Here is a 27,251-nt window from a genome sequence, read left to right as displayed (position 1 = left end):
AGACATGGAGCTGTTCTTTCACTGCAAAGCAACTGCTTTGTGCAGCCCCTTTCCCTCCCCTGCCCCAACCGCTGGCAATCACTGATACGTTGTGCATCTTTGCAATTCTCCCATTTTGGGAATGTTATAGGAGTGGAATCATACAGTATCCCCACCCTTTGAGACTGACTCTTTGCATTTGTATAATGCCCTAAGGTCCACCCAGGATGTCGAGTGCCCCAACAGTTCACTTCTTTTTATTGCTGAAATGCATTTCAAGGTGTAGATGTAACAAGGTGTAGTTTGTCTAACAAGTCACCCCTTGGACTGTTTCCATGTTTGTCTATTACAAATAAAACTGCGATGTCATTCTGAATTTTTAGATGTACCAGAGAGGTACTGAATCACTAATGAATGACCCAACACGTTGAGGAATAAGAGACAAAGACAGAGATAGGAATAAGCATAATGATGGGCATAATAATACATACAAAGAAAAGCACAATTATAAATATTAGCACTTTCCTTTCAGGGCTGCTGGGGCATTAAATTAGTTAAAACATGTAAAGTGTATAACAGGGCTTGACACGCAATAAGCATGACGCTAACATAACGAGTTTTCAGGCTGACTATAAGCTACAAGGATTCTGAGAAGGAATTTAATTAAAACATGGCACAACAGCAATTTAGAAAACTGCTGGGCAACTCATATATGTGTGTCCAGTGCAATTACAAGCCTTCCATTCATTTTTTCTTTTGGTCCTTATGATCATCTGAGGAAGTTGGCATAAATAGCCCCATTTTGCAGTCCAGGAGACTGGGGATCCTGGAGATGACATGATTTTTCTAAAGTCACTCAGATTGTCAAGGCTCAGGCCAGATTTCAATCCCAGGTCATAAGGGCGTGAAGTCTAGTTCCATCTAGAAGTTAACCCTGCCAGCCATGAGGAATTGACACCTTCATATGAGGGCAAGTTAGCGCTTCTTTTATTTGTAATGTTAAGGACTTGGCAATTTCTTTTAAGACTTTCTTCTCAAGAATTTCTAGCATGAAAAATAAGAGCTGTGGTAGAAACATTCTGGGACTAGTACATCTCCTAACCTCAATACCTAGCACAGTGAATAGGAGAGAAAGACCTGCTCAGCCAGGTCAGAAACAAGGATGATGATTTTGCTGGAATTATCCCTCTTCTCTTATATGGAATTCACTGGTCTAGCAACCTCATACATCTAGAACAAAGCTGCACATACTCCCCCCAGCATATGTGCCACTTATCACTTATTCTTGAAAGCTCACGGCCTTTCCTCAGAGAAGGCTCTCCCCCACCACTACGTTCTTACTTAGGACGCGTCACCTTGGTTATATGGATTGTTGCTCACGACAAATTAGAAGTAGATAGAAGCTGCTAAAAGGCACACGTGGTCTTTAGGAAGCATTGACAATCCTCCGATTTGAGAGAAGGAAGAAAAGATAGAGGAACTATCTAAAACACTGAAAAGAAAGATAGAGGAACTATCTAAAAAACTGAAACAAGAATTTAAGCAGTATTTTAGGGCCATGTTCTTTGTTATCCAGACCTCAAACAGTGAGATACAAACAATTGGTATGTACGATGTTGATATTACATTTTAAAAATGAGGCCAAATGACATCCACTCTCCTCAAGGAAACAGAGACAAGCGTAATCCATTTTTAAACTGCTTCCATTAAAGATGACTCAAGTCAATGCATAAAGGAATCAGCTTCGGTTACCTGGAAAATTCACTTCTGTGAAATAACTCACTCTCTTGCTCCCTGAGGTATTACTGTATATGAGTTGATTGTAGCAGCAACTCACTCACAGGTGAATAGCTGTCATCTTAAAATCTCCATGGAGAGGAAACAGGAAAGAAAACTTTATTATTCTCCCCAAACATCTGGTCTTTCCAAATATGTCATTGGATATGGGGCCAGGTGTGCAAGCATTGCAGTGGATTATTACGGCGCCTTAAGAAGGAAAGAAGACCCTCCTTCCAACCCAACAGCCTGGGCTGTGTCCTCCGCTACTCCCTCTTCCAACATGGTTTTCACATTATTCATATTTTTACATTCAATGAATGCTGACCCAGAGCTGCTTCTCCTGTCCTTCAGGAAGGGAAGAGAAAATCATTCTTGGAACCCACCTGTGTCACAGTGTATCCCAAACACACTGGCTCCTTGCCAGTCCACTTTGGCTGCCTGTCTGGGGACTGCCCACTTTTCCCTGGCCTGGGATTCCATCATTATCCTAGTTTCTAAGCTGTAGGTCACTCAGAGCAGATCCTATGTGTGAAGTCCATTAAACAAGAGCCATATTCTCCAGCAAATCCATATGAATATATATACTTTAAAAAACCCATCATCTGCTACTGAAAATAAATTAAATATAACTTTTTATGTCTAAAGCTAAAGAATAAATACGTGGTCAAATGCAAACCCCCCCCCCCCGAATGTGTGTGTACTTAGCACTTTGCTTTGAGATGTTCGCAGTGCTAATAATCACGATCCTGTAAAAACCTCCAGCTTTCCTCAGAAGTGAGGCAGATGTGCTGTGGGGATGCCTGCCTAGTTTCTGGGAATCCTGGTGCACCTGTCAGTACTGCAAAGGGAACTGGGGGTCAGAGGACTCCAGCTGCACATCTAGTCTGGACAGAAACATTAGGAGTCTTTATATCCACATCTGGAGTCACGGTGATTTTTTGTTCAAAACTTTCACCCTGCTTTCATAAGAAGGACTTGTTTGGGGTTTGCTTGTTTGTTTTCTTTTCTTTTTTAAATTGAAGTAGAGTTGATTTACAATGTTGTTTGTTTTTAAGAGGAAAGAAAAACCTAAAAATACCTAAAAAAACAAGTTACTTCAAGGGGGCACCAAGGAAAGTGGCAAAGATGGGACTGTTGACATCATGGAAATTGGCAAATGCCCTCAGGGCTCCCTACCCTCAGCTCCAATCAGTTTTTAACATTTTACCATGACCTAAAATGCTTCCTTTTTCAACTATCATTTCAGGCATAGATAGATCATATTCCTGTTTTGTTTTGTTTTTTACAGCTGCATTTTTTCCTTCCTTATGTCTATGTACTTTTTATATTTCAGAGATTCCTCATTGTTTCTGACCCACAAATGATTACTATTTTCTAGTGTGATCATGGATTTATTAGTTCATTTGTCTTTACCTTTTTCTGTAATTTATAGAGATTGTCATGTGCTTAGTCTGTCATTTTAAACCATAACCACTATTCTTAATCTTTAATAATCTGCTCATTAAAATATTCTTTTTCTAAATGGAAGCTTGTTTATTCATTCCTGCTATATAGATCCCCAAATTTAAACAATAGTTTTCGAACATTGCATTAACATTATCGGAACACAGCTGTCTAGGGGGCTATGTTCTCTGATGTAGTTTTGTTGGAATTTCAAAGGAAGTGTCATTACAACTTCTGTTTCTTACTCTTGCTTGCTGAACTAAACAGTCCATTGTTTTAAAAATGCTATTTGTTGTTCAAGTTATATTGGCTGCTCTTCTAAACCTTTGAAAGCAACTTCCCAAAGTCACCCCAACTCCAAGTGAGAAGGTGTGTCCTTCTAAAAATAAATATTAGTGGTCACCCTGCAGGTACAAATTTTAAACGTGCAAATCCTCCAGGTTCTAGTGCTTTTCAAACTCGGGAAATGATGCTTTGAGTTTATATGTTTAAACGTCACTGGCGGGGGTGGGGGGGGAAGAAAGACAAAAGGGGAAATCAGAGACGGCAAAGTGAAGGCCAGAGCGATGAAAACACAAATGGGAACTTGAAAGCTGAACACAGGCTGGGAGACTTAAAGAGGAGAGAGAGAATGTCAATTTGGGATTTTTTTTGAGGCTGCATTGCAACTCTTATGTTATATAAAAGATTAGGAATATGTCTGAATCTTTCTTATTTTAAGAGGGAACCCTTACCATGGAACCATTATAAAGAATTGCTTTAAAACAGTTCCACAAAGTCAAAGCGCCTTCCAAAAGATTCCTAGGCTGAGAAAACTGTGTGTTTAGGATCACATAAATGCATTGAAATTAGTCTGATGGTTAGACATATTTTTGTGTATAATGTAAATCAAAATTCCCCCTGACTTTAAGCTAACTTTCCACGGATGGGGCTTGTATCTTTGGGAACACAAGCTACTGCTGTGTTTATATTAAAGTTGAGCTTTGTGACATCCCTTATGCCTCTTTTAATATTCTTGTTAATATTACTTTATAATATTGACATTTTGGATTTCAATACCTGAGGTCTTTACACAAAGGATGTCTGGTGGATTTATTATCATTATCTTTCCCTGTAACAAGGCAGGGGCTGAAATATGTATTCTCAATGTACATAGGGAACATGAGATAGTGAAAGTTTGAATAATGCTCCTAGTAACAAATCCAGTCTTTCATTTGGTGAATGCTTCTCACATAATTAATGTTCCAGATTAGGGGCACATTTTCAGGTCATTATTTCCTATATCTCTGTAGGTATAGTTTTCAAATTTTATTGAGATTTAATTCAAAGACAACAAAATGCACCCATTTTTAGGGTAGCGTTGATTAGTTTTCACTAATTCAGCACCAATATAACTACCATGGTGCTCAAGATTTCCATCACCCCAAAAAGTCCCTTGTACCCTTTGTAGTCAATTATCCAAAAACCCCAACCCTATATAACCACTGACTTGATTTTAGTCACTCTAGATTAGTTTTTGCCTGTTGTAGAATTTCATATAAATGAAATCATACAGTACCTGGTTTTTTTTTTTCTTCTTTTATTTAGCAGAATGCTTTTGAGATTCATCCATTTTGTTACATGTATCAGTGGTTTGCTCTTTTTAATTTCTGAGAAACCATCTGTTGCTTAAATTTACCACAATTTAACTATTTACCTGTTGAGGGTTTTGGTTTATTTATAGTTTGAGGCTATCATAAATGAAGCTGCTATGAACATTTGTGTACAATGTATATCTGTGGACATATGTTTTCATTTATCTTCAGTAAATTCCTAGAAGTGGAATTGCTGGGTCATATGCTAAGTGTATGTTTAACTTTATTAACAAAGTGTTAAACTGTTTTCCATAGTACTTATACTGAAAGCAAGACTTTTGCCCCTTTCCTGTTTGTCCATTTCTGTTCCCCTCTAACCTTAAAAGACCCTAATTATAGGAATGAGATCTCTAGGCAATTTAAACTAACTCCTGACCTATGCTCTCCTGAATGCACACCATGCCTAGTCTAACCTGTTGGTTCTTTTCCTAGATAAAAAGAAGTAAGACTAGCTTCTTACCCCAGTAGCCCCCCCCCCAAGCAACCCTGAAGGCAGATGACATCTGAAGAGAGAGTCAGCCAGTCTGCTTGCAACGCAGAATGATGCAGAACCCAACCTCCTGCCTAAATGATTCACTGAGATTCTTCCCCCCTTTTTCCCTTTAAAAACTGTCCTGGCTGAGCAGAATCTTCAGAGTTGGTCTTTGGACATGAGTCCACTATCTCCCTAGATTGCTGGCTTTCATGATTAAAGCACCTTTCCTTTCTACTGACACTTGCCTCTCGAATTATTAGCTTTTGAGTGGCGAGCTCCTGAAACTAAGTTCAGTAATAATACCATTTTGTGGTCCCACAGTTAATGTGTAAGAGTTTCAGTTGCTCCACATCCTCATCAACACTTGATATTGTCAGTTTTTTAAATCTTTGTCATTCTAGTAGTTGTGTAGTGGAATCTGATTACAGTATAATTTTCATTTCTATGATAGATATGTTGAGCATATTTTCATGCACTTATTCCATTCATATATATTTTTCTGTGAATTGTCTGTTTCAGTGTTTTGTTCATTTCAAGGTAAGTGGTTAGAATTATGTTGTAAGAATTCTTCATATAGCACAGATGTAAATTCTTTGTCAGATATATGGATGGCAAATGTTTGCTCCCAATCTGTGGCTTGTCTTCTCATTTACTATTAATGGTATCTTCAATATTGATGAAGCCAGTTATGAGTTGAATTTCATCCTCCACCCCCACGCCCCCAAAAGATACCTTGAAGTTCTAACCCCAGTGCTTCAGAATGTGACCTTATTTGGACATAGGGTCTTTATAGAGGTAATTAAGATAATATGAGGTCATAAATGTGGGCTCCAATCCAATGTGTTTGCTACCCTTATAACAAGGGAAAATTTGACACAGAGAGATGCACACAGGAAGAAGGCCATGTGACAATGAAGGCAGGGATTGGGGTGATGCACCTATAAGCCAGGAAACACCAGAGACGGCCAGAAAACCACCAGAAGCTAGGGGAGAGGCCTGGAACAGAGCTTCCCTCACTGGTCTCAAAAGGAACCAATCCTGCCTACACCTTGATCATGGGCACCTAGCATCCAGAACAATAAGAAAACACATTTCTGTTGTTTAAGCCATGAGGTTTGTAGTACTTTGTTATGGCAATCACAGGAAAATAATACAAAAGCAAATTTATCATTTTTCTCTTATGCTTAGAGCTTTTAGTGAACTAGCAAGTCCTTGTCTAGCTCAACATTACTAAGATTTATTCCTAAGTTTTCCTCTAGATTTATATTATTTTATATATCACACACAGGCATACTACACACATTTTCCTTTTCACTGGGTTTCATGTTTATATTTTCTAATGCCTGAGAAAGCACTTGTTTCTTGCATAATTTATAGAATTAATCAGTTTCTGTTAACAGGGTAAATACATCAAGTGGCTCTTTGCCCATCTCTCAAGTTCAACTTGGAGTAAGTTTTATTTCCAAAGGGATAAGGTCCACTGTCCTTTTGGTTCCCTTCCTATTAAGTTGGAGATGATCATAACTAATGTTTTAATACCAATCACTGAGCGCCCAGCACAGGCACGCCCAGGAGCACTGGACCATTTCCAGCATCCTTCTTCCACTCTGGGTAAGTGTCCTGAAAGCACTGAGAAGGAGATCCTTTTTCTCCTGGATGCACAAAATAACACCAACATTTTCAGTGCACAGTCTAGCTTTCTAGCCCTCTACTTCAAGTAAGGACAGACAACCCACTGACCCATGCATCTCCACCTTGAGACATTAGTATCTTTGTTGGAAGTTATTCTTATGGCATCTCTGTCCTTCATAGTTGGGAAAACAAAAGTCTTCTAAGGTCATGAAGAGGACTGAGAAAATAATTCAGTAAATGTTCTCTACAAACCCTTCTTTGGAATGAAATACCCAGTGACTGATGCATGTAATCTATTTGTTCTTCCATTACTATGTTACAAATACAGCATTGCTTTCTGAGTCCTGAACTTCTGTTGTGCATTAGAAGCAAGTCTTCAATATACCAACTCTGAAAACTTCCTCCAAGTAAATGCCTTACCCTTGACTGACAGGTGTCTCCACGTCACCGTTGGCTCAGGTCTGCCGATAGCAAGACACAGCAGGGTCACACTACTCCCCTCATTCACAGTGACGTCTGAGGAGATATTCATGATCTGGGGAGGAACTGAAGGAGACAGAGGGGAAAAGAAATATATGAGAACGATTCTTGGCACAAAAGGAGGTGTTAGCCTATAAATATTCATACAGCATGTTCTTTAAAATAAATATTATTCTCAATAATAAATTTTAGATTTTTATGCTTGATTCACCAAGGATGTGACCATTAACACAACATGTACAGGGCACTCATGGAAGCAGCTCTACATAATGTCTGGATGTACCAGGACGCAGCTGTGTGTGGGGGGTTCTGGGGAAACAGTAACTGAAGAGACAGGCATTACTGATGGTTGATGGAAAAGCAGAACCAAAGGGAAAATACAAAGTTTTCTAAGAGTTCCTATTGGACCCGTGTGTTCATTCCTCTTAGTGGAACCCCTGGATTATGCAGGAACCACACAAGTAATCCCCAGCTCAGCCTTTGTTTCCAGTGACTCATTCACAAAGCCTCAACCGCACTGGATTAGTTACCATTTCCTGAGCACTCCAGACTATTGAATTCTTTGACCTCACACAGGTTGTGCCATCCTGGAATTATTTTCTTTCACATTTCTTTTCCTGGAAATTCTTGCTCCTTCCTTAAAATGTATCCTTTAAAACTCGGTTAAATTTTCACTGACTCTCCCACTCAGCATTAATTGCTTTCTCCCCTAGACCCCACCAGCAATAGTAGCCCCGGCTACTACTGTTACGCTAAGATCATATTATACAGTTTATTTTTAATGGTATCATGTCCGAGTAGTTAGAAGCAGAGCTCGGGAGCTCAGCTCCTCTCCTGCTGAGTGATCTGGGCAAGGTAAAGTGTCTTCATCTCTTCAAGCTTTGGTTTCCTCACCTGTGAAACAGATGATAGCAGTAGCTAAACTCCCGTTACGAGGTTTCAATTAAACAATGGCTGACCAGGGCGCCTGGTATAAAGGAAGCGATCACTGGTAGCTGCTGAGATGACAGTGGTGATAAAGGTGACAACAGCATTGATGCCACCTTTCAGAACAGACTGCTGTCCTCTCACGGGCCGGGTCCACGTCCACTTACCTGTCAGCATCGCAAAGGCTGACATGACCCCTGCTCTTGCTGTCTACCTTGTCCTACCTCCAGGCCTGGTTTTTAATTCAATTTGAAGCTGGGCATCGGAAAATACCTAGATTCCTTCCTTAATCTTACCTCTCATCGCCCTCAACCTGGTTGGGTTTCTCACCAATTTCCACACGGTCAACTGCAACAACCTCCCACCTGGACCATCCCACCTGGTCTCTTTCCAATTTGGGATCCTCCAACCTGCCCCCTCCATGTGACCAGAGTGATCTTTTCAGGCAATAATCTCATCAAACTGTTAGCCCCGCTACTCGCTGCCTTAGTTCACCGTGCCCCCCAGGCTTAGCACAAGCCTATCTTCCCTGACCTGAGCCCTCTGCAGTCTAACCCCAACCCAGCGACAAGTCTCTTCCCGGCAGTGTCCTCACTAAGGCCGCTCACTGCACGCTCTGGACCCGGCTCCCCCGGGAACACGGCAGAGGCACAGGCCCTTCCAAAACTTTGCTTTTCTTCTTCTTCTCTTCATTTCCTACCTGAAAAGACATGGCTCATCTTTCAAGGGACATCAAAGGTCACCTCCCCTTTGCAGTTTTCCCTAACCTCTCCCCACATGCTGTAAAGAGAATCTCCCACCTCCCCACCTGGGGAGGGGACTGAACGTGTTGTACTTACAGCTGATTATTTTATGCCTGTCTCTTTACCTAGAGAGCGAGGTGCTGGAGGATAAGGATGCAATGACACCCACCTCTCTTTCCTCAGTGTCTGGCACAAGGCTGACAAGGGTACCTGCTTAATTCCTCTTTGAAAGAAAGATCCAAAGAACAGACTGAACACATCCCAAAACTAAGGAGGGCAAAGCTTTTAATGGAGAATTTCTGATACCTAAAGCTTTCTTCTCAATTTTCTTTCAGATTCTCAAAATAAAAGGAAGGATGGCCAACAGAGAGAGGAGGCTCCAAGCTTATAGTTATGCTGACTTATTCCAACTGCCAGTTTAATTATGAATTGTCAATTACCAAACAGGCAGAGTGTTAGTGGATTCCAAACTACCCTGAGTCAGTGGCAGAGGAGAATTATGACTGATGCTGGATCCAGACAGCTCGGCAGCCTGGAGTTTTATGCTGCTGAGATCTTAGAGGTGAGTCTTTTCAAGGAGAAGCCATAAGTAACATGGAGAACACTTGCGATCTTAAGGGAATCCACATTAGCAAATAAATAAAAATTACCTGGCTTATAAATCTGCCACATTTTGGATTATTTCTGCATTAGGAATTGGCCTGAAATTTCTTTGCACATATCTTACCAAAATACACAGTGGGAAAAAATAGTGTACTTTCTAACTACACTGCATTCTCTTGAGAAAACTGTACTACTCGTTTTTCAGTATTTTCCAGCTTGTTAAAAAATTGTTCTGGGCTTAGAAATGTCAATACTTTTTCTCACTTTTTTATAAAGCAACAACTTCAGTGAACCTTCCAGAATATTCTCAGAATAATGTCTGCTTTAGCCAGATGTGTTAGGCCATCTGAAGCTCTCTTTCTCTAGACCCAAGAGTCTCTCTGTTTGTCAGGTGGACACAGCTGCGGTGGGAGGGTTGGGGGCATAGCTGGTCAGTGGAGGATAATTTAGGACATTGCAGCTTTGATGCCCAGGGACAGATTGCTCAATACGGCTCCCGATTCAGAGCTATCAGTTCCATGTATGTTATGTCTCATCGGATAGTTTAAAAGGTCCTGGATTAGGAGATATTTGTAAAATTCTACGGATATTTGAGGGACATCCTCATTCCCCAGGTGCTTTTCCCCCATTTGGAGGGAGCTTCCTGGAGAGGGATGGTGAAGGTTGGTGCAAACGTTTCACCAAGCCTCAGGCAGTGACCCCCTCCATCTTCTGCAGGCCCACACTGTCCTCTGTCACTTTCCCAAAGGAGGAAAGGTAAGGACAGTGTCAAAGGTGAGGGTCGCCAGTAAGACAGGAAACACAGAGGGTGATGTGGGCGAAAGGAAAGTTCTTTCTGTTCTCAATTATGACATCATTATTAATATGTAATATGTAATAATATGTATTACTTATTAACATATGACTTGATGACTTTCAACTCGCTTACACATGCATTATCTCATGGATTCTTCACAAATTGTGAGATAAATAGAACAAATATTCTCACTATTAAAAATGAAGAAACTGAGGCATGGGGAGGGTTAAGTAAACTGCCGAAAGTCACATGGTCAGTAAAGGGCAGAATTCTTTCTGTTATATTACATTGCCTCTTTGTTGAACCTCCCATCAATGCCCTAAACCCGATATTTGTATTTGCATTTTCTGTTTCCTCCGATTCGAAGGTCCTCCTGCTGCATCTTCCCTCACGGCGATGCCACGGGTCAGCCGGCTTCCCCGGCGCAGCGCCTGCCGCTGAGTGTGGGGCGGCCCAGCCATCCTGGTTTCTCCCGCGCCGAGCTTGCCAAGGGAGGTCCTCAACACTTGCAATTCATTTAAATCTGATTTGAGTTTGGCAATAGCCATCATGACCCTCCCCTTGTTTCTGTGATAACCTTTGAACAAAGGAGCACTTGGAAATAAATTTAAATGCTTCTATGTATTTTGACAAGAGAGCTTTGTTCAATTTTCAGACACATATCTGTGGCAAATGAGTCTATCTATCTATCTATCTATCTATCTATCTATCTATCTATCTATCTATCATCTATCTACCTATCTATCTATCATCTATCTATCTACATACCTATCTATCATCTATCTCTAGTGTTTATGAATATACAGATAAACATGAAACATGTATAACAATCTTACCAGAAACGCTGAAATTACTCAGAGAAAATGGCAGGACCCACAAGAGTCTAATTAAAGGATTACAAATAGCACAGTGTGTTCCCAGTCACATCTGCAGACACTGGGGACCCTCCCCTGCAGGTCATGCATGCATCTGGTTATCTTCTCATTGACAGTGGTGGGTTACAATGTGTCCTAACATGGCTGGGCAGATAGATCACTGCACAACTACAAGGACTTCAGATTGTGGTCATTTTATTTTATTTTTTTTTAAAGTATATTTTATTGTATTTATTTATTTATTTTATTTTTGGCTGCGTCGGGTCTTAGTTGCGACACGCGGGATCTTCGTTGTGGCATGTGGGATCTTTTGTTGTGGCACACAGGCTCTTCGTTATGGCGCACAGGCTTCTTTCTTGTTGTGGTGTGCGGGCTTCTTTCTAGTTGTGGTGCGCTGGTTCCAGAGTGTGGGCTCAGTAGTTGTGGCACACGGGCTTAGTTGCCCCGCGGCGTGTGGGATCTTAGTTCCCTGACCAGGGATCGAAACCGCGTCCCCTGCGTTGGAGAGCGGATTCTTTACCACTGGACCACCAGGGAAGTCCCAGAGTGTGGTCATTTTAGATGGATAGATGGATAGGTAGATTGATCTATAGATAGATAGATAGATATAGACATATAGATACACATCTATACCTATACAGATACAGATACAGATACAGATATAGATATAGACATAGATAAAATATTGTCTCTCCATACACATACAGAGAGACAGACAAACACAATTTTATCAGATTGCAATCAGTGTCCTGAGGAAGGAAGGTATCTTTGGGCTCGGGGTTACCATGAGGTATTTACACATTCTCTTTACCCTCAGCATGGCCGAGTGCTCTTAAACATACCAGTGTGTCTTACCCACGGCCCTTCCTCTCCAATCTCACTGCCATTGGCTTAGTTGAGAAGCTCATCATCTCTTCCTCGGAATATTACAAGTCTCCTCATTTCTCTACCCACCACCATTCCATAACTCAGACCCCATATGCCCCCCACAGTTACATCTTAAATATTTTGCTTCTGCCTAACACCCCCAACCTTTGCCCCTGGCTGAGACTGTGAAGCCCAAACTTCTGCACAGGATCTACAAAACCATTCCCAGCCTGGCCATAGCCTCAGCGCCAGCCCCTCCTCTGACAAGGAGCCCCACATCTCTCTCTGGGGCTACATCGTTCCCTCTTGCCCATGCCTTTACACACCGTATTCCTTCTGCTGCAGAAACACTCCCACTAGTGTGCCCTATGAGCTGCTCACCCTTCAACACTCAACTCGAATAAGACCTCGTTTATGACGCCTTCACTGCTCCTTCTTCCACCCCCAAGGCATTCTTGTTTATGTCTTCATCATACCATTTATCTTTACAATTGAGCTATTTCATGGACGGGATCTGCTATATTTACCCTTTTCTTTAAAAAGTTTTTATTTATTTATTTTTGTCTGCGTTGGGTCTTTGCTGCTGTGTGCGGGCTTTCTCTAGTTGCGGTGAGCGGGGGCTACTCTTCGTTGCGGTGCTCGGGCTTCTCCTTGCAGTGGCTTCTCTCATTGCAGAGCACGGGCTCTAGGCGCGCGGGCTTCGGCAGTGTGGCATGCAGGCTCAGTAACTGTTGCTCGCGGGCTCTAGAGCACAGGCTCAGTAGTTGTGGTGCACGGCTTTAGTTGCTCCGCAGCATGTGGGATCTTCCCGGACCAGGGCTCAAACCCATGTCCCCTGCGTTGGCAGGCTGATTCTTACCTACTGTGCCACCAGGGAAGTCCTGCTATATTTATCCTTGTATTCCTATCATATAACACCAAGCCTGACATGAAGTAGCATCCTTGCCCCCAAATGTAGTGCATTTACGTGTAGGTTTTTAAAGTGTGTGTCTTGCAATCTGGCAAGTGTTCTCCACCCTAGACATTTGACATTTGCCCTTTCCTGTCCCTGAAATACTCTCCACCTTATTCTTTCATATTTGTTTCCTTCTGGGTTCGGTTTTAATATTATTTCCTCGGAGAAGTCTTTGTTGATGACCCCGGTCCTCTCCCACCCATCAAATTCATGTCCTCTTCTTACAGTCTCTTCTCAACCTTTAAATTGTCTTCAAGAATTCTTACATACTTTTGTGCTTTTATATACACTTGTATGATTATTTGTTGAAAGTCTCTCTGGCACTGGACTATAAGCTTTAAAAACCGCTATACTGGGGCTTCCCTGGTGGCGCAGTGGTTGAGAATCTGCCTGCTAATGCAGGGGACATGGGTTCGAGCCCTGGATGTGTAGGGCAAATCGCACATGTTTATATAAAGAAATTACCTGGCTCTTCCTTATCTATTTTCTTTTAGGGGCATCTGTGTCTGTTTCTAGAAAGAACAGGGTACAGAACTTCAGCACCATGCCCTCTTATTTTAAGGGCAGTAGTTCCACCCATTGCAACTATACCCTGTCTCTCTCCAGGCACAGTGTTTGACAGTCACGTTTTAAGTGTTTTATTTAAGACTGAATGGCACAGTTAAAACAAACAGAAAAGAGAATCTTATAATTTGGAGTCATAGAGGCCAAAGTCTGAATACCATTTTTTTTCCAACTACTTTCTGTGTGATTAAGCCCTTTAAGCGTAAGCTTCCTCTACCATAAAATGGGCATAAAAATATTTGCCACAAAGGGATGTGGAGATGAGTTTAGAGATAATGATTTTAAAGAGATTTAAATAGTTATTGTTGTTTTCACATTATTATTATTATTACTATTATCATTATTATCCCCAGAGAATAACAATATGTTAAGAGACCATGAGAAAACTAATATAAATATGAACTGCTTTCTACTACAGTTTTAAACACTCAAGGCTTGTTTATTAAAAAAATACGGTAAAGACTTTTAAAGACTCATTGTTTTATTCTAGGATTATCTTTTATTTTGTGTTTTAACAAGGAAGCTTATTTCATAAACTAGAGTTAAGACTAATTTGGGAATTACAGTATGCAGGCTAGGCTTGGTCATGCCGTATTTTCTATACTAAGTATTATTTTATGGTGCAAAAAGCATTACACCAAGTGTCAGGCGTCATGGGTTCTAATCTTGGTTTCTCCATAGCTGTGTGATCTTTTGTAAATCAGTTAACCCCTCTGGCTTAGGGGTGTGTGTATTGTGTTTGTATGTGTATGTGTTGTGTGTGTATGTGTATTTGTGTGAGTGTGTGTGTGTATGTGTGTGTGGTGGTGATGGTGTCTGATTGTTTATTTGGTTAGTTTTGAGTGAAGAAGTTAGATCGTGAATTTTCAGGTCCCTTCTGGTCTAAATTCTGTGAGTTAATGATCTTCTAGCCACAGTGCAAGTTCAAGGGGGCTACTCCTGGGAACAAAGTGCTACCACCACCAGGAGCAACAACAAAATAGCTAGTGTTTATTTATTTGAGGCTGGTATTAAGTGCTCTATATACATTATTTCCTTTAATCCTTAACACAACCCTAGTAAACATTCCCTATTAAAAAAATCAACATAAGGGTAGACATCTACATCAGTTAAATAGAATTAAGTGTCCAGAAATATATCCATACTTTTATGGCCAATTAATTTTCAATAGGATGCAAAAACAATGCAATGAAGAAAGAAAAGTCTTTTCAACAAATGGTGCCGGGGTAACTGTATATCCACAGGAACAAGAATAAAGTTGAACCCCTACGTCACATAACATACAAAAATTAACTCAAAATGCATCACATACCTAAATCTTAGAAGAAGACAAAGGTGTGAATCTTTGTGATCTTGGATCAGGTAATGATTTCTTAGACATGACACCAAAAGCACAAGCAACAAAAGAAAAGAAATAGATAAACTGTACAGCATTGAAATTTTAAAAACTTTCAATTCTGTGCAATTTGCAGCAAAGTTTGTGCTTCAAATGCCCCTATTGAGAAAGAAAAAATCCCCACAGAATGGGAGAACATTTATACAAATGATATATCTGATAAGGAACTAGTATCTAAAATATATGAAAACACATGCAACTCAACAAAAAAATACAAATAACCCAACTAAAATGTAGACAAAGGGATTTGAATAGACATTTATCCAACGAAGATACACAAATAGCCAGTATGTACAGGAAAAGATGTTTAGTATTCATTAAGAAAATGCAAATCAAAAGACAATGAGTTTCCGCTTCACATCCACTAGAATGGCTATAATCAAAAAGACAGATAATAACAAGAGTTGGTGAGGATGTGGAGAAATTGGAACCCTCACGCATTGCTAGTGGAATTGTAAAATGGTGCAGCCACCTTAAAAGACAGTCTGGCAGATCCTCAGAAGATTAAAGATAGAGGTATCATGTGACTCACCAATTCAACTCCTACGTATATACTCAGGAGGAATGAAAACATGTCCATACAACAACTTTTACACAAATGCTCATAACAGCATTTTTCATAGTAGACAAAGATTGGACACAACCCAAGCAGTCATCAACAGCCGAACGGATAAGCAAAATGTAGTGCATCCATACAATGGAATACAATTCACCTATAAAAAGAAACAAAGTACTGATGCTTTAACATGGGTGAGCCTTGAAAACATTAAGTGGAAGAAACCGAACACAAAAGGCGACATATTATATGGTTTCTGTTTATATGAAATGTTCAAAATGGGCAAATCCATAGAGACAGAAAGTACATTGGTTGCCAGAGGCTGGGGAGAGGGGCAAATAGGGAGTGATGGCTAATGGGCCTGGGTTTCTTTTGGGGTGATGAAGATGGTCCAGAATTGGACAGCGGTGATCGTTCTACAACCTTGTGCACATATAAAAGCGATTGGATTGTACACTTTAAAAGGATGAATTTTCTGGTGAGTGAATTACAACCCTATAAAGATGTCGTTAAACAAACAAACAAACAAACAAACAAACAAGGTCTGTCAGCTCCTGAGAGGTAGAACCAGATGTTCTTGCACTAAGGAGAGAAGGCAACCTCCCACCACATAGGGTTCTCAGAAAATATGTTCCTCATTTATTGACAGTTCCATGCATCTGCTTAACTCTCCATTTCTCATTGCTTGCCTACTGTTTCCCTTCCCTTTTCAAGACAACTAGCCGTGCCCAGCCATGTCAGTCTCTCTGCAATGCTCAAAGCACCCTGTACTCACTCATCATTCCACACTTTTACCTATGCTGTGTCCTCTGCTCATGTGCCTTTTTCTTCCCCCCTCCTCTGTCTGTTCTACTCCTACTCACGCTGGAAAACTGAAATTGAGATATAATACCCTCCCTCCATCACCTCTCCCCATCCCAGAGGTGAGTATGGGGAGGTGCATCAGGGCTCCCTGTGCATAACGATGTACTTTATTCATTCTAAAACATTAGCTGAGTGCCTAACATGTCCTAGGATTACTTTGGTGGTAGAAGAGTGGACAGACAAGTCCCTGTCTCATGTCAACGGTGGAGCTTAGTGTCTAGAGGAGACACATGTGACAATGACACATTATCATTGACACATGAATCAATGTGTGATGAAGCTGTGGGTATGCAAGAGACCAGGAGAGCCCATGATGGGGGTCTGTCCTGGCCAGTGGGTCTGGGTGAGGGATTTGTTCTGAGCAGAGCTGGGCAGAGGGATCAGCACATGCAAAGGCTTTGCAGAGACAGGAAGCAGGGTGAGCCTGGGGGACTGTGGCTGAAGTGAAAAGAGTAAAACCATACAAGCTGAGGCTGGATAGGCAGGGGGGCAGAACTCATAGGCTTTTGGAGGAAATGCTAAGATTTCTATCTTTTTTATAAGAGAAATAGGGGGACATTAAAATGTGTGATGGTGATGATGATGATGATGATGCTGCTGATGATGATGATGGTGAGGATGGTGATGATGATGATGGTGATAATGATGGTGATGGTGATGATGGTGATGGTGATAGTGATGGTGATGGTGATGGCGATGGTGACGGTGATGATGGTGATGGTGATGTTGGTGATGGTGATAGTGATGGTGATGGTGATGGTGATGGTGATGGTGATGATGATGGTGATGGTGATGGCGATGGTGACGGTGATGATGGTGATGATGATGGTGATGGTGATAATGATGGTGATGGTGATAATGATGGTGATGATGATGATGATGGTGATGGTGATAATGATGATGATGATGATGATGGTGATGGTGATAGTGATGATGATGATGATGATGGTGATGGTGGTGATAATGATGGTGATGATGATGGTGATGGTGATGGTGATAATGATGGTGATGATGATGATGATGGTGATGGTGATGATGATGATGATGATGATGGTGATGGTGATAGTGATGATGATGGTGATGATGATGATGATGGTGATGGTGATGATGATGACGATGGTGATGGTGATAATGATGATGATGATGATGGTGATGGTGATAGTGATGATGATGGTGATGGTGATGGTGATGATGGTGATGGTGATGATGATGATGGTGATGGTGATAATGATGGTGATGATGATGATGATGGTGATGGTGATGATGATGATGATGGTGATGGTGATAGTGATGATGATGGTGATGATGATGATGATGGTGATGGTGATGATGATGATGGTGATGGTGATAGTGATGATGATGGTGATGGTGATGGTGATGATGGTGATGGTGATGGTGATGGTGATGGTGATGATGATGGTGATGGTGATAATGATGATGATGATGATGGTGATGGTGATGGTGATAATGATGACGATGACGGTGACGGTGACAGTGACGGTGACGGCGATGGCGATGGCGATGGTGATGATGATGGTGATGATGATGGTGATGGTGATGGTGATGATGATGATGATGGTGATGGTGATGGTGATGGGGGAAGGACAGATTACAGTGGGAATAGGGCAGAAGTGGGAACGGGAGAACTGGCTCGGATGTTGCCCAGGAGGGAGGTGGTGGTACCTTGGACAAGCATGGTAGCAGGAGAGATGGGCAGAGAGGGAAAGGTGTGAGAGACATTTAGGAGTTAGAACAAGCAAAGCCTGGGGATGGACAGGATTTGTGTTAAGTGTTAAAGCACTTCTCACAGTGTTCTGTTGTCATCTATGTCTCTCTTACCCATTAGGCTGGGAAGGGGTCTTCATAATCAAGGACAGCTATTTGTTCATCTCAGCATCCCTAGGGCCTCTCAATGCCTGGTATCCAATAGATGCTCAACACATGTGTGCTGGATTTAACTAATAGTACAAAGAGGCTTCTAGAAAACACAAGCTCTCAGGATCCAGGAGGGCAGCCAGGGAGCTGGGACTGGGTCAAATCGCTTGAGGTCACATCCTAAGGCTTAAGAGGCAGGACCAGTTTACACGGTTTTAGACTCTGAATGTGAACACGGACTCCCTTCGTGCCCTGGTGTGATGTGGTTTTACGTTATCCTGGATAAGATTAGCCCTGCGGGGCTCCGACTGCTTTTCTCTTCTTGGATCTATTTCGATGCAAGGAACATAGGGAAGGAGAACAAATGGTTACGAACTACACGTGAATACACGCCGGGGACCAGGATGTCACCAGCCCCCCAAGCTCCACAGAGGCTGTTTGTGATGGTCGTCTCCGCTCTCTCTTATGGAACCTATTTACAGACACAGACACACATTTCCCATTTTTAATTTGCACAATTCAAGCAACTGACCACGATCAGAGAAACTCCATAAGAGTCCTTCTCCTCTGCCTGCTCTTTCTGGGGCAGGGAGACGCGTCCCTCTGGGGCCTCCTTTTGTTCCTTCCTTCTCCAGCTCGCCACCTCCCCCTGAGGCTTCTGCTTGCCACACATACGCTCAGAATCTGAGGGTTTAATTTACATCATACAATTTTCAAGTCAAAAAGGGACCTTAGGGATCACGTAGTTCAACCTCCTCGTTTTGCAGCTAAGCAAACACTCACGTCCTAGTCCGAGTTCTGTCAAGTATGTGTTGTGAGGTGGCGCGTGAGTCCCATGACCTCTCTTCACCCAAGTCTCTCTCCCACTCCAGGACCCCCAGGCCATGGTCTCAGGCCTCTCTCCTTCTCTTCTCTCCCCCTTTACTTGGTCACAGTTGTCTTTTGTTGTGCGATCCCTCTTATTCACGGCATGACCTTGAACAAGTCACTAAATGTCTGTAACTCCCATTTCCCAAACTGCAAAGCAGGGTGGTGATGTCGGTCACTCACAGGGGCCTTGGGAGGAATAAATGGTAAAGGAATATACAATGCTTTAATCACAGTGCCTGTCACATGATAAATGTCAATATCACGGGCCCTTTAATTCTGCTTGTAGATTTCTTTTTTTTGCCAGCAACGCTCATTTTTTGAAAACTCCATAGGTGTCAGGAGGCACCATACAAATAATTCCCCACACATCACTTATTTCATCCTGTGAAAACCTTACCGGGAAGGTTTACTATTCACATTTTAACAATCAGGAAGTAAAGGCACAGAGAGGTTAAACAAGCTGCCCTATGTCATACAGCAACGGAGGAGAAGCTGACATGCGCACCCAGCTCCCACTGACTTCAGAACCCCAGGTCTCAGCACTGCAAAGCCGCAGCCGGACAGAGCCCGTCTGCTGGTTCCCAAAGCCATGCACCTGGCACCCCAGCTCACGGCCTTCAGCTGCACACAGCGTGCTGGTCACGGGGGACTCGCGTCGGCTTTGGAGCAGAAGCTGCCCTCCTCTGAGTATCTGGAACAGCAGGTAATACCAGCGACACTGAGCGGCGGCAGGACCAAATGAGGTGGCCTGGGGGATATTCCAGCATCTTCCGAATCACTGGCCTCTTCTCATTTTCTGCCTCAGATTGCTGGGCCCCTCATTTTGTCCTCCTGGGTCAGAGGATGTCGGCGCAGAAGGGAGTTGGAGGAGGGACGGTCCTGCCCAGGGTGTGCCCGGCCCTGCGCTCTCAGCAGAGTCGCCGATGCTCCAGTCCTCAGCCTCGGTTCTTCTGGACCGAAGCGCGGCCGGGGGGGTACAGCTCAGAGGAGGACGCCTGGGCTGAGGATTAGGCCACGCGTGTCCACACACAGGGATTCACGACCACCACCTCCAGCCCTGCCATCAGCCCCTGGCCTTCCTGATGCTTTTTCTGCCCAACAACCTGTCAGCAGGTGCTCTCCGATTTTACATTTGTGTGTCCATCTTTCTCCCTGTCCCCGGTATTAGAGGTCTTTTTAAAATTTTTATTTATTTATTTATTTATCCCCCCGCCCCCAAACACACACACTGTATTTTATTTTATTTTATTATTTTTTTTTTAAATTTTTATTTATTTATTTATTCTTGGTTGTGTTGGCTCTTCGTTTCTGTGCGAGGGCTTCCTCTAGTTGCGGCGAGCGGGGGCCACTCTTCATCGCGGTGCGCGGGCCTCTCACCGTCGCGGCCTCTCTTGTTGCGGAGCACGGGCTCCAGACGCGCAGGCTCAGCAGTTGTGGCTCACGGGCCCAGCTGCTCCGCGGCATGTGGGATCTTCCCAGACCAGGGCTCGAACCCGTATCCCCTTCATTGGCAGGCAGATTCTCAACCACTGCGCCACCAGGGAAGCCCCTGTATTTTATTTTTACAAGAGATAAATAAACTGACACCAAGCATTGTAAACGGATGACCGCAACAAAAGCAACAATGATTGCAATTACCAAGCACGAAGCACACTCATACTGTGTCATAATATTGACATTCAGTCCAGTAATCCTCCACTGTAACAGCTCCTTTACTTTGCAGTGAAAACTGATTTGTATATTTTTTGCCTCTGAGTCCTTGTGGGATTTTTTTTTTTTTTTAATTCAAACAGAAAGTCACAAAAATTATAATCACCCTCATCAGTTCACTCAGTCCCATGTAATTAATTTTTTTTTATCTGGATCTTTTGTTAGCACTTTTATAAATTCATCAGTTTTCCATTCAAGAGGTCTTATCTTGAATGGGGAGGGGGCGGGGGAAATGGGCTTCTTCTATGACCTTCTTCAGAGTTTGTCCAGTAATCCGCCCACTACCCGGTCTCCCGGGTCTGGAGCTTTGGAAGGCCCGGCAGCGGGGGCAGATTCCCCCAGCCCGCTGAGCCCTCCCTGACTCGCTCCATCCCCACCTGGCACCTGGGCCTCAGGAGTGTGGATGGGCTCCCGCGCTGCTCTGCGTCACCGACTCCCCGATGAACGGGGCGGGCCGTGTGTCCCCACAGGGCTCTACCCACCTGCACAGCAACCTCGCAGCCTGGGTGGGACCTCACCTGAGCTGCCACCCCCTCGCACACAGCCTCACCCCCGGACTGTCCATCAGGAGTCCGTCTGGATTCCCCCCAGACATTCCCCTGCCTATCGACCGGACAACCGTCTTCTCTTCTCGAGCTGCTCTGTGCTGCCATGAGAAGGCCGCTACCCCTCAGCCCCGCACTCCAGACGCAGTCGTCTGTGCCCAGCTCTGAGACAGAACTGAAGAAGAAATTTGCTGGTATCAGACACAGAAACCCTGCATCTTGGGAGGAAAGGGGGACTTGGAAAATCTTGAAGAAACAGGTCCTTGCCCGTAACAATGCCCATGGCTGGGTGCTGCCGTGGGAAGAAAGAGGGCAGGGTTTCTCTCTCCCATTCAGTAACTGTAGGGAAAGGGCAGCCCCTTCCTCTCCATGACCCCTGTTTCAGTATTTTGTACTGTGCAGATGATAAAACTTTCCTAAAAAAGGATCTAGTTATGAATAAATGAGATCATAAAAGTAAGTATACTTTAAAAACTGCTGTGGCATGTACTTCTAATTCGGTATTCCCATTAACGAAGAGAAAAGCCATGCTCCTGGTTCTCTGGGATTCCACTGGTTCTAAATTCGATGAGATTTTACTCCGTCCGCTGCAGAGCAGGGGTCGGCCTCAGCATTCATAGTACTTTGATCCCTATCACATAGAAGGTACAACATGGAAGCTTTCCTTAGTCCAAATATAAGCTTACATACCCCTTTTTAAAAATTCACTACTAGGTCCACAAAAGACAAGATTTCTAATGTGAAAGAGCTTGCTTGATTTCTAAGTGTGAGGAAGTCAGCCAGTAGGGCCCCAATATAATTCTTCATGAGTTTTTCTGCAAATCTTTAAAATCTCTCTCAATTCCAACAAATCTGGAGAGTCTGGAAATAAGGATGCTTTGCTTTCATGTTTTCATACACCGGGGAAGGGGGAGGGGTCCGTGACTGAACATCGCTGATAAAAACATGATAACTGAGTCTCATTACAGCCAAAGACAAGTCTCATATTTTAGCATTTTTATTAAAGCTTTTTAAATTACTGAGTGTCTGGTATACTCAATACTGGCTTAAGTGATTTATATTAGTCTATCCCTAGATACTCCATCTAATAAATAACCTGGCAATCTCCTAACCCATAAATATCCCTGGCCTCAGCAAAAAGCAATTAAAGCATGTTAGGAAAAAACAAAAAAATGTGGCTTCCCAGTACTCCAGACTTCAGTATCGTTGGATATTCCCAGTGGAATAATTCATGCCATTTACTGAGGAGGTCACATCTCCTGTGCTCACCACTCACCCACCAGAAATTTACATTCCTGTTGTCTTCAAACACAAAACACATCCCAAACTCTCTTAAAATGTTTAACATGTCATAATGATGCAGGTGTTTTAACATGAAAATAGTATTCCCACAGCAACAAGTGTTCTACAATATTTTAGACAGTTTAGGCTGAAAATATTGTGCAAAACCTTTTGGGAAAGCAGTTGTGACAAAAATGTTGAAAATGCATTAAGTATTAGAGGCTCCGGTGTCACTAACCCAGAAAATATTTCAGGTTAATAAGCTTCAACCAGCATACCAGTAAAAAGTCATGGATATTTACAACAGTAGCTTCAAGTTCAGTACTTTTAGCAGCAAGAGGAGGCCTCTTTTTCTGAAAACAAAACAAAACAAAACAAAACACCTCTTCTCTGGGCTTCCCTGAACCTCCAGGGGTGTATGAAGGAGAAAAATCTGGGTCCTTACTTTCTGCTTATATCAATGACTATGCTCTGCATTGCATTCAACACACCGGCACCCGGGTAGGAGAGAAAACAGTCACACCCAGACACTTATTATACTCAGGGACGCTTATAGCAACAATTGTCTTGCATAGGAAAGGATGGCCCCAGTCCAGGTTTTACAGGGATTCTCCAAATTACAATCCCAGTGAGTCCATGGCCTACTCAACATAAATATCAGAATCTTGCTGGCTTTAAGTCAACTTAATTTGATGTGTCTTCTAATAATATTTTCCATCATTTTATTAAACATTGTCTATTTTTATGTACCTCACTTCCCAGATAATGGTCACAAATGGATTGTTGGGAGAGGGGAGCAACTGCCTTCTATAATTTCACAGGAGCCTAGTAACACCCTACTTACATGTCTTCCCTCTCCAGGCACGTCAAGGAGGGATACAGATGTTAGGCAGTAGGAATGTCACTACACGTGAGCTTGATTACAGAACGATGAAGTGGGGAAATTTGGTAAAAAAGTACTTTTCTCTTCCCACTGTTTCATGTATTGGGAAGACGAGCAGCCACTTAGATCACTTCCCTCGCTTGGTGTCAGAAGATCTAAGTAACATGGTGAGGGAGGTGATGGAGAAGATTTATTTTTGCATCGAGAATATTTACATTTATCTTACATTCTTTGTAAACAAGAGATATGTTACCACCAGATGCTCAGAGCTCCACAGGATTCTGCAGGCTACATAGTATCCCATTTCCAAACTATTTAATGCCATCTTCTGAAATGTTACTACACTGACATAGTCGAAACAACAACCTATTTTGAAACACAGGTAAGTGTGAGTCCCATCTTTACTCTCAGGCCCCACTAGCTTACCGGCTCCTCTAATTCGTCTGTACTTTGTTTATCCATCCAGCGTTTACTTGTGCAAGACAAGCAAACAAGAATAGATCTTATCATCACTCTTCCTAAGACAAAAAGTAGCAGAGTATATATACTGTTGTTCCATATTTATTAAAATATACCTTATACATTTTCAGAGCTGTGTTGTATTCCTTTGTATTCTCACATATTATAGTTTATTGAACTAGTGTCCTATTCACAGATAACATGACTTAAAATCTATTTCAATCTGCTATTACAATGTCACTCATACTTCTCTGTGTGTGCGTGTGTATGTATGTGTGTGTTTTAGGCTTGTGAATGTGTCTGTATGGGACAGAGTTCCAGAACAGGTGATGGTTTAAAGCGTAAATGCACCTGTCATTTTGATGGTTGCTGACAGATTTCTTATGAGGCTGTCTCCCCGACAGTCTTGTCAGCAGCAACTAAGCTTCTGGATTTTTGCCAATGCGATAAGTGAGAGATGGCACCTCTGTGTGGTTTGATTGCATCCTTTCACATGTGTTAGGATGGTTTGCACCGTTTTCTGTGGACTTTCTCTCCATGCTCTTTGCCTGGGCTGGCTGGGCTTCCCAGGGTCCTCTGTAATAAATCATCTTTCTATGTCCGTCAACTAGAGTTAATTCACTGCAGTAGTTAGAGCTTGGCCTCTGAAGACAGAGGGCCTGGCCTGCTTCCTGGTGCTACCGTTTCCTGGCTGCGTGACCTTAGGGGGTTTATCAACTTATTCGCGCCTCACTTTTTTATCTATAAAATAGGGACACAACGAGTACCTAACAAGGCAGAAGAGGCGTAAGGTTTGGATGAGTCAGTACGTGTCAAGCGCTCAGGACAGTGCTGGCTGGGTAGTCAGACCCTCCTGGTCTCCTTACTGCTCATTTCAAGCTTCCCGAAGGTGTTCCCTGCTCTCACGGCCTGGGGCACATTGGTCTAGGTCATCACTGAAGGGATTGGCTGGGTGGTCCTACCTGCCACGCCACAGGGAGGGAGAGGTTTGACTGGGGACCAGAGGCACGTCCTAAGGGTCAGGCTGATGGTCAGTCTCTGTAAACAAACACATGTGCGGACCTGGACCGGCACCTCTACAAACCGGCGTGCTGAACAGAAACGCCGCTTTAGGTAGATGTCACCAGAGAAGTGTCAGGCTTGGGGGCACAGGGACGTGAGGAGGGAAGAAGCACCCCTGCACATGCTCAGTGGGGCAGTGGGACCCTCACTTGAGCTCAAACGGATAAAATACCTCCTTTCCTCCTTGGAAAATGCAAGAGAAGAAATGCTAAAATGCCTCTAGGGGAGATGTGATCGTTAAGGGCAGAGAAGGGCAGGGTGGGGATGGCAACATTGATCTGGACACACAGGTGTCTACTGCACCCCTAACTATCCATCTGTCTATCAGGTAAGACGGGGTGGGGGGTGAGTCAGAGACTAAGTGGCCGGTAGGCATCTTACAGAAAGGAAATATGAGGAATCCAAGGCCTTGCTCTTAGGTATGTTAGGGTGGCAGGCAGAGAAGATGGCTATGGCCAGAGATTCTTAGCAATGGCAGAAGCAGGGAAGTTTGCAAAGTGAACAGCTAGGTTCCCAATCCAATAGAGACAGCATGTTACTTCTGGAGAATATAAAAATCTCCTTCCAAGCATAATGACATAGCCTTCATCATATTTATTCCCTCAGGGAAAAAGTCAGTGTAATAATATGCCACCCTTTTTATTGGAATTTTTTTGTTAATCCCTAAATTAGATCTCTCCTAATTTTTTTGAATTGGGAAGTTAAAACCCCTATGGAGAGAGCTTTCTGACACAGCCATCCCCCCTAAAGGGGACCCCGTGTTCAGACACTGAGCGCAGACAGTGCCCAGCAACATGTTTTGATGGAAGGAGGAGGGAGATGCAAAGGAGCTCGCAAACGACGGATGATTAATTTCCAACGGATTTCATTTCTCCTAAGGGTGTAAAAATGAGAGCTTAGACCCGGAACCTGCTGTGGTACTTCTCAAGGTGATAAAAAACTCATTACACTTAGAGCCTATACTACTGAATATGCCAGAAGCAGAGACACAGAGCATTTGGGAGGATTCAGAGCAAAGAGAGCCGAGCTTATAAACGGCCATGTGTGTTGACAGAGACTCACAAAGGTTATCCCGCTTCCTCCCTCCAACTCTGACCAAGATGATCCACCTGCCAAGCTGGCTGGGGTGGGTACAGGAGCTGGGGGCGGGGCCACCGGGTAAGTGAAGTATGTGGGTGTGGAAGATTGGAAGACGGACAGCAGGCTTGAGAGGAAATAGGACAAAAGGAAAGTGGGTATTTTGAAGAATTGGTCCTAGCTTAGAAACAGGTGCAGAATTCCTACCCCCAACACACACACACACACACACACACACACACACACACACGCTCTAAAAACAAAGAGACTGGAGTGGGCTCCAGGGTGTACCTCAAAGGGCATGCTTCGGGCAGAGGTCCAGACACACACACACACACACACACACACACACAAAGTCATTTACATTCATTTGCTCATGTTACCCCTGAATTCAGCGCCATTTCAAAGCTAGATAAGGCAACAAACAAGTATTCATAATCATGTATCAAGTAGCAATATTTCCACAGTGGTAAGTGTGGAGCCAGGCAAGGAATAGACTCTCCCCTATCCAACTCCCTTCAAATATTTTTTAAAAGTCAAGATATCTTGAAATTGAGCAGGACCCTAGGGGGCTCCTGGGCACAAAAGTCTTTCTGTGTCCCCCATTTCTTGATTACAGGAAATAGGTTTCATTCAGCCTCCACGACCTTCCCTGAGTTGCAATGGGTAGGTTCAAACAGTTGCTAATCAGGAGAAGGGAGGGGCTGCAGAGACAAGGGAGGAATGCTCAAAGGAAACAATAGTGCAGCCTTGGGGCAGGTCCTGGTGCCCCCTGAGGGGATGCACATCACAATATCTTTGAGCTGTTTTGCAGATACTGAAACTCCCACCAGGTGGAAGAAGTTAACTGTCTGCTGCCCACAAGCACGGAGACCCCAGACCAGTTGGAACCAGGAGGTTGATGATGCCGACTCCCACTTA

General features: G+C 43.1%; 1 protein-coding gene across 3 annotated transcripts in view; it reads right to left on the bottom strand.

Moving 5' to 3' along the window:
• OPCML (opioid binding protein/cell adhesion molecule like) overlaps positions 1-27,251 on the bottom strand; it is a 493,523-nt gene that overhangs the window by 95,090 nt on the left and 371,182 nt on the right. For 2 of the 3 annotated variants that reach the window (XM_068554749.1, XM_068554747.1), the window contains exon 3: positions 7,363-7,488. In XM_068554749.1, the coding sequence (XP_068410850.1) occupies positions 7,363-7,488 (126 nt within the window). Of the gene's footprint in view, positions 1-7,357; positions 7,489-27,251 lie in introns of all 3 variants that reach the window. The other variant, XM_068554748.1, reaches the window with a different exon arrangement.

The sequence above is a fragment of the Eschrichtius robustus genome, chromosome 11, assembly GCF_028021215.1.
Source record: "Eschrichtius robustus isolate mEscRob2 chromosome 11, mEscRob2.pri, whole genome shotgun sequence".
Taxonomy (NCBI): Eukaryota; Metazoa; Chordata; class Mammalia; order Artiodactyla; family Eschrichtiidae; genus Eschrichtius; species Eschrichtius robustus.
The sequence above is the reverse complement of the archived record's forward strand: the minus strand, read 5'-3'. Positions and strand labels throughout refer to the sequence as shown.